General features: G+C 46.4%; 1 protein-coding gene across 2 annotated transcripts in view; it reads left to right on the top strand.

Moving 5' to 3' along the window:
- Nucleotides 1-4389: 4389 nt before the first annotated feature.
- The window catches only part of Rab37 (RAB37, member RAS oncogene family), a 73461-nt gene continuing 69382 nt past the window's right edge, over nt 4390-8468 (top strand). Inside the window, exon 1 of one of the 2 annotated variants that reach the window (XM_029484145.2) lies at nt 4390-4923. In XM_029484145.2, coding sequence (XP_029340005.1) covers nt 4852-4923 — 72 coding nt within the window. In that variant the 5' untranslated portion in view covers nt 4390-4851. The remainder of the gene's footprint in view (nt 4924-8468) is intronic. The other variant, XM_021176603.3, reaches the window with a different exon arrangement.

Below are 8468 nucleotides of genomic sequence, written 5' to 3'. Positions count from 1 at the left end.
CTAAAACACTAACTCTATCGCTTAAAAAATGTGGAGGGCCGAAGAGACAGAGCAGCAATTAAAAGCTCCTGTTACTCTTGCAGAGAAACGAGTTCTGTGGGTTGAGTCCCCAGCACCCACATGGCACTCATCCATAACTCCAGTCCTAGGGAGTCCAACTCCCTCATATCAGCGTCATGATATATTGATGCCATGACATATCTGCACCATGACTTACTGGTGCCCTGTCTTATCAGCATCATGACATATTGACACGAGAAAGGTCCCCTAGGACACTAATAGTGACAGACACAGAGTATGAGGTGTAAAAAAATCTTTCTGTAACATCTATGCAATTCTTCTGCAAATATAAAATCATTTAAAAAACAATAGTTTTCCAGAATCATGCCTATTGATATAGGGTGGGGAAGAAATAGAGAGGGGAAAAGAGATGAAAAGAGGGATGGGGTGTCAATGCACCGTCTCACACCCGGGAGACTCAAGAAAAAGGATCTACTATTAACAAAGCAACGCATGAGAGATGGTGCAGAGGACAGAGGTGCTTGTGGCCAAGCCCAACAACCTGAGTTCAATCCCTGGAGCCCACATGGTGGAGAGAGAATCAGCACCACAAATTTGTCCTCTGCCTCTACATGTGTACCAGAGTGACCACACATAGACACAGAAACTACAGACACATACCTACACAACATGCAAATGCTCTCACACACACATGTACACATGCACACACAAGCACACACACACACAAGCACACATACACACAAGCACACACACACAAGCACACACACACAAGCACACACATGTGTACACAAGCACACACATGTACACATGCACACACACAAGCACACACATGTGTGCATACATACATGCACACACACACATGTACACACACAAAGAAACCCTATATCAAAAAGAAACCAAAAGAAGAAAGAAAGAAAGAAAGAAAGAAAGAAAGAAAGAAAGAAAGAAAGGAAGGAAGGAAGGAAGGAAGGAAGGAAGGAAGGAAGGAAGGAAGAAAGAAAGAAAGAAAGAAAGAAAGAAAGAAAGAAAGAAAGAAAGAAAGAAAGAGGAAGGAAGGAAGGAAGAGGGGGGAGGAAGAGAAGGGGGAGAGAGGGAAGGAAGGAAGGAAGGAAGGAAGGAAGGAAGGAAGGAAGGAAGGAAGGAAGGAAGGAAAGCAGGCAGGCAAGCAGCTGAACAAAGCAGGGGAAGCAAGCTAATAACCCTGTCCTTCTGTGGTCTCTGCTTGGGATCCATTCTCCAGGTTCCTGCCTTCATTTCCCCATAATGGAAGTACAAGATGAAATAGAGTTTTTCCTCTCCAAGCTGGAACATTCCAGAGGAAGGAGGAAAAGAGCAAAGAGAGTGGATGCGGGGTATGATACAAAAAGAACAAAAATAGCCAAGTCACTCGCATAATCCCAGCAGTCAAAAGGTTGAGGCAGGCGCATAATGAATTGGAGGTAAGACTGGGCTTCATAAAGAACCCTTGTCTAAAAAGAAAAGAAAAAAAGGGGGGAGGAGACGCAACTCAACAACAAAAATACAAATAAAATAAGCAAAACTAGACGCAGCAAGATAAGTCAATGAGCAGAAGCAGGACTCGCTGCTGGAGTGGTCTCGACTCTTAAAAAGGAGAGCGGCCCAAAGAGAAGGATTCAAAGAACGTTAAATCTTTGTAAATTAGCGTTTTAACTTTAAAAGTTTCAAAAAGACCTGGAATCAGAAATTGAAGACTACAGATATTTGGGTTCCCCCTCCCCACCCCACCCCCAAAATACTGCTTCAATTCTAAACTTGGGTTTTTTGCGTCAACAGGTAAAAAGCCGGAAATCGTCGTTCCCACATAAACATCAAGAAAAAGCTGGGCAAATTGAAAATCAATAGCATTTCTTGGCCCATCTGGGAGTTGAGTTTGCAACTGCTACCCTGAAATCCGCAGAGCCAATGAACTCCGAAAGCCACAGCTGAGGTCTGCCCCTACGGAGCAGAAGCCACAGCCCTGTGGGCAGGCTTGCCTGCTGATGCCGAGGACACCATCTAGAGCTAGAGACAGGATGTGGATGGACCTGAGTGGGACTGCCACCCACGAGCCAGCAGACTTCCTGATTACACTGGAGGACGCTCCCCTTCATCGGTGAACGAGCAGGGCTCTAGCATGAAAACCGTGGGTGCAGCTGGAAAGGCTGCGAATCACAGGCCCATTCTCTATGAGTAGAGCGGCGTGGGGGGGAAACCCCGTGTCAAGAGGGGAAAAATGCTGGAAGGGTTTTAATAATCTCTGGATGTATTTAAGATAAGTTGATAATGTGTTCAGGGCTCTTGTTTTAAAAAGGAAAGCAGCGTGCACAATGTGTGGGCGAGATGAGCAGCAAGAGTATTAAGTCTGACAGAGGGGCTCAGGAGTTGGCTCAGTGGTTAAGAGCACTGCTCCTCTTCAGAAGGCTGGCTCGGTTCCCAGCACACGCATAATGGCTCATAACCACCTGTAAACCCAGTTCCAGGGGATCTGATACTGTCTTCTGGCCTTCATGGGTTTCTGCGTGCATGTAACTGCATAAGTTTATGCAGGTGCACACACATACACATAAATCTTTAAAGTCGATATTTGCTAAAAGTGTAACGGCAGTGGTCTGACTGGCCTCGGCAGCTGCCTAGACATGCCTAAAGAAAGAAATGCCAAGGTTGGAGACAAAAAATACCAAATGAAAATGCAGAGACCCAGTTACCTAATAGATGAGACATTGCCCTCCCCCAAATGAAAATACAAAGAGGAGAAGAAAAGTAATAGATAATCCAAGAACACTGCCATAATTTCAAACGCCATAGCATATGTGTAACGAGAATGTCAAGAAAGTAAATATTTTTTTTAAAGCAGAAGAAATCTGTGGAGTCCTAGTTACTGAGAATTTTCCAAAAGTGGTTACTTAAACATCAAACAGAATATGTTTTAAATATTAATTTTTAGCTATAAAAGATTTGTTTTTATTTTTTAATTATGTGGATGTATATACCGTGCACATGAGTGCAGTACCCATGTTAACCAGAAGAGGGCGCCAGCTCCCCTGGAGCTGGAGTCACAGGCGATTGTGAACTGCCCACATGGGTGCTGGAAACCAAACCGCAGCCTCCTGAAAGAGCAGTTTGTACTCATGATCACTGGGTCATTTCTCCATGCTCCCATAATCTTATTTTAAAATCCTACATCAAGTCGCATCATGTCCAAAGGGCACCAAGGACATAAAGATCGTGAAAGACCGAGGGAGGGGAAAACAGCCTTCACACAGGGATTAGAACAAATGGTTTCAGCAAGCATCTCATCAGAAAGTACGCAAGAAAGAGAGAGTAACGCCAGTTTTTCAAGTGCTTATGTGGGTGCTTGTCAACTTAAAATCTATCCAGATTTTCTCAGGCAAACAACCGAGAGACTTATCAGACAAAATCAAACTGAAACTGTCAGAGAGCTCCTGTGGTGTTTAGAGGCAGTCACCAAAGCTCTGTCTTCTTGCCCAGAGAGTATCCAACCTGCATTTACTGAGCTCTGAGTAGATCCTGGGCATTCTCCAGGCACGAGAATTAACTCACTAAATCTTCAGAACTGGGGCTGGAAAGATGGCTCAGCAGTTAAGAGTGCTTGCAGTGTTGCCAAGGACTCCTGCTCCATTCCCACATACCCACATATCCAGCATCTCACATGACGGTAACTCTGAGGGTTCCTATACCCTCTCCTGACTTCTGTGGGCACCCTAGCCATGTGTGCAGATACACACAGATACACATAAAAATAAGAGAAATGTTGGGGGGGATTTTGTTTTTGTTTATGAGACATAGTCTGACCATGTTGCCCTAGCTAACCTGGAACTCACTATGTAGACCAAGCTGGCCTTGAACACACAGAGCTCTGCCCACCTCTACCTCTGCATTCCAAAGGCATGTGCCACCACACCCGGCAAAACAAGTCTTAAAAAATATTCACAACAACACCACAAGTATTACAATCATCTCTATTTATTTCTTTGGCAGTACTGGGATCAGAACTGTGAGGTTCGCACACATTAAGCAAGCACTCTACCACTGAGCTAGAGACCCCACCTCCCCAAGCCCCCTAGGAAAGATTAAGTGTCTGGCCCAATGTTATGACTTTCAAAGTTGAGATCAGAATTCAGGATCCTGTGCCCTTATCAACCTGCCTTTCCTGAGCCATCCGTTCTTAACTTTGGGGTCATCTATCTTGAGGGGGGGTCTGTATGCTCTCCCTAAGCTGAGCAGTTTGCCTATTTCAAAAACCTCAGCCACCACTTCCTATGAGCCTCCACCAGCCTCACTTAGACCAGTTATTTATCTCCTGGAGGAAACTGTCTAGAGACCAAAGGGAAAGCAGCGCCAGCACCGCAGGCGAGGAGAGTTGTGTTGAGCTGTGAGGGAGATGCTGGGTCACTGAAGATGGGGAACCGCGAGCTCCGTACCGCAGCGCGACGCAGCTGATCCTCCGAAACGCGATGCGCACGTATTTCCCTCTACTAGCCTCAAAATCTTGTGTGGCTCCCAGCATCTTTTGAGTCACAAGACAGGTGATCCCGGGCTATGAGTATCTCAGAACTCTGATCCCGGGTGCACAACAGAGGCGATTTCCCTGCTGAACTCTGGGATCTTGCCAGGTGAAGGGGCTGGGGAGAACCTGTCAGCACCGCCCCGGGCCACCTTAGGAGCTGTCCAGTGCTGACCACGGATGCCTCCGGGCCCCCGGGGTGCTCGGACCAGAGCCTGCCGCGCCCCGCAGAGCCTGGGCTGAGCTGCTGGGAGCGCTGACGCAGAACGCTGGGAGAGCTGGGAGCAGTTGACTCTGAGCTGGACATGGATCTGCAGAGACCGGACTCCTACCAGGGTGGAGCTGGCCCTTATTTCAGCGAGCATGTCCTACACAAGGTAAAACTCTCCTCCGGGCGCCCACCTCAACGCCGGAAGTTCTCTCTGTTCCCCTGACTTTTGCTTTGGGACTTAAAGGAGAAACTAGCTGGTGTCTGTGATCCGGGGCAAAACCCTCTGTGTGATCCTGTTTGATGCTTAAAAGAAAAAATACGTGCGCGCTGGGGGAGGGGACGCCTCCAGAGGCCCAGACTATTGGAGGCTGCATTCATTCATTCAGTTAACCCTCCGCTCCCCGCACACGCATTTCCTTTTCTCTTCCTTTCCTCTGTCATTTGAAATCCTGTGCACACGTGTCTGAGCTCTTCCTAAGCCTTGTGGGAGACTGCATTTCTCCTCCCGGGTGTGTCTGTAATCTCCAACTTCATATAATCTGCAGGCAGCGGTCTACCTGGCTGAAACAGTCACAGATAGCAGTGATCTGTAGCTGGGTGTGGAGGTGCACGTCTGTAATTCTAGTACTTGCTGGAGGCAGATGATGCTGGGAAATCATGAGTTCAAGGCCAACTTGGGCTACCTAGGGAGTTCCAGGTCAGTCTTGGCTATGTCAAGCCAAGACCCAAGAGCTCTGTGTGTGTGTGTGTGTGTGTGTGTGTGTGTGTGTGAGAGAGAGAGAGAGAGAGAGAGAGAGAGAGAGAAAGATTAGTGTTCAAATTGCAGACAGATTGCTGTATTCAAAACAAATGCCCCCCACCAAGAGATCTACAGATGCAAGCTTTGAAATAACCTGGTTTGTCCTTCTCTGTCTTAAATTAAAGCCCAGAGATGCAAAGTGACTAAAAGCCAGGGACTGTGAGTTCAAACAACGAGTCTCCTGTTCACTGCACCCCTACAGAACCTCTCAGCAGAGAGTGTGGTCCCAGGGCCAGCAATGTGAGTGTTACCTGGGAGCCTGTTAGGAAGCAACATCTCAGACTGCTGGATGATTCTGCGTTTTAACAAGTTCCCAGGAGGGTAAGCATGGGCATCTAATTTTCAGGTGTGGGCCTTGTGCCCTGCTGGCGAGTTCTCATCCGAATGACAGGAAATTCACTGGCAGGGGAGCAGGTACATTCGAGGAGCTTGACTGTCCTTTCCCTCCAGCTCTCTGAATATTTAGAGCCCAGAGAAGGGGAAGTCTGGGGGTTCTAGAACCATTCGTGTGATGTAAACAAGAATAATGGGCTGTGAATGTAGCCCATTGTAAAGCATATGGAAAGAAAGGACCAGAGGACAGGTTGATGACAAACCAGCTTAGTGACTAAATATAATAAATAGATGGGTTTCTCTAATATTAAAAAAAAACGTACTTATTTTTACTTTATGTGTATGGGCGCTCTCTCTACATGAAAGTCCACATTGCATTTGCATGCAGTGCTGCCAGAGACCAGAAGAGGGCATCAGATTCCATGGAACTGGAATTACAGACTGTTGCAAACCACCATGTGGGTGCTTGAAATAAGACCCGGGTCCTCTGGAAAAGCACTTCACCACTGAGCAGTCTTTCCAGCCCCAGGGTCTCTCTCTAGCTTTAAAGCATGATACAAAGATATAAATATTCATTTTTGAAAGCTTTAAGATTGGGAAGTCAGGGTTTTCAAATTATTGATTAGATATAGTCTTTCCTGCTTCTCTCAGCTACACATGAAGTCCTTGGCTTCCTTTGGGCTCTATGATCACCAGAAAAGGAGTGATCTTATTCTAGCAGGTCTTGTTCTGCCCCAAAACAATTGTCCAACTTACTACAGGGAACAGCTAACCTTTGCAATGCGGTTGTGTCTGGTCAGAAGCTCAGCTTGAATTCTCCATGGTATTTAATGTAGTGATGTGTGAGTGTGTGTGAGTGTGAGTGTGTGTGTGTGTGTGTGTGTGTGTGTGTGTGTGTAAGGAAATTTCTTGCTGTACAGTACTGGCAACCTTCCTTGTAATAATTTTAACATTTCACATGACATTATTATTATTATTATTATCATTATTATTATTATTAATTATTATTATTGTGATCTACCTACAAAGCCCTTTGTAAAGGGTCAGGGCACCAACCCAGTTGCATTACACTATAGTCTACAAACATCCTGTTGATTCATTAGAATGGATAGACCTGGAGCGGCAGGTCTCATTAGTGGCTAGAATTTGTATGTGTGGACGGCGTTCACCTATACGTTTGAGTACCTGAGCAGACATGTATAGAGACCATCAGGTGGTGTCCAGTGCCACCTTCTGGTGCCACCCATTCATAAGGTGAAGCCACTGTGACTAGAGGAAGGACTGAAAATGGAGGTTCAGCTGCGTCAGATTCAAACCCCAGCCAATGCCAGCCAAATATGAGCTGGAAAGGTCTTGTAGGCAGAGGCAACGTTTATTAAACAGCTCTCTCTGATGAGTGATGTACAAGTCCATCAGAAGCATGTGAGTTTCATTCCCCTTGAGAGGCTGGATTTAAAATAAGTGGGGAAGTGCTGGCTCAGTACAGATCCAGACAATCTAAAAAGAATCATCATCATCATCATCATCACCACCATCACCATCATCACCATCACCACCATCACCATCATCATCACCACCATCACCATCACCACCATCACCATCATCATCATCACCACCACCACCATCATCACCATCATCATCATCATCTAGTATCTCCCACTGACCCAGGAGCTCAGCAGCTGGATAGACTGGCTGGTTAGTGAATTCCTAGGATCCCCTGTCTCCACCTCCTAGTGTTGGGATTGACATTACAGCCATGGCCCTTCATGCCTGGCTCTTGATGTGGGTGCTCAGGAAGAAAACTTGGGTCTTCACATTTGTGTGTGGCAAGCACTTTACCCACTGAGCCATCTCTCTAACCTTGTTTTATTTTTATATTTTGAGACAAGGTCTCACTCTTCAGTCCTAGATGGCCTGGAGCTCATGACAGAGATGAGGCTGGCCTTCGCAGAGCTAGGCTTGTCTCTGCCTTTGGGATGCTGAGATTAAGGGTGTGTGCCAGCATGCTAGGTCCTGTTGTGTTTTTCAAGATAGGGTCAAGTGTAGCCTAGGCTAACCCTATCCTCATGACCCATGTGCTGGGATTCTAGTCAGACAGCACCATCCCCAGTTTGGGGTGGGAGGTTATTTGTTAGTTTGGTTTGATTTGGTTTTGGTTTTGATTTCACTCTAAAGATTTGTTTATTTTAATTATATGTGCATAATTTTTGTATGTCTGCACACAGTGTGCATGCCTGGTGCACATGAAGGTCATAAAAAGACGTAGGGCCATGTGGGTGCTGGGACTCAAACCTGGGTCCTCTGGAAGAATAGCCAGTGCTCCTCACCACTGAGCCATCTCTCCTACTCCCTAGTCAGAATTTCTAAAAAAACAAACTTTTTACAGAAAAATAGCAAAAGCGCTAGATCTCACGTGGGCTCCTTGATGGATTTACTAGGAAGACAACACATCTGGGCACCAGCTCTCAGGTGAACCTGGCCAGCTTCCCGGAAAGCCCCTGCCTGGCTCCTTTCCACAGTCCTTCCTCTTCATCTCCAGAAAGCCCTCTCCACAGCCCTCCTTCTCCTCCTCCCAGAGA

The sequence above is a fragment of the Mus caroli genome, unplaced genomic scaffold, assembly GCF_978045245.1.
Source record: "Mus caroli unplaced genomic scaffold, Mus_caroli_1 scaffold_13, whole genome shotgun sequence".
NCBI classification, from domain to species: domain Eukaryota; kingdom Metazoa; phylum Chordata; class Mammalia; order Rodentia; family Muridae; genus Mus; species Mus caroli.
The sequence above is the reverse complement of the archived record's forward strand: the minus strand, read 5'-3'. Positions and strand labels throughout refer to the sequence as shown.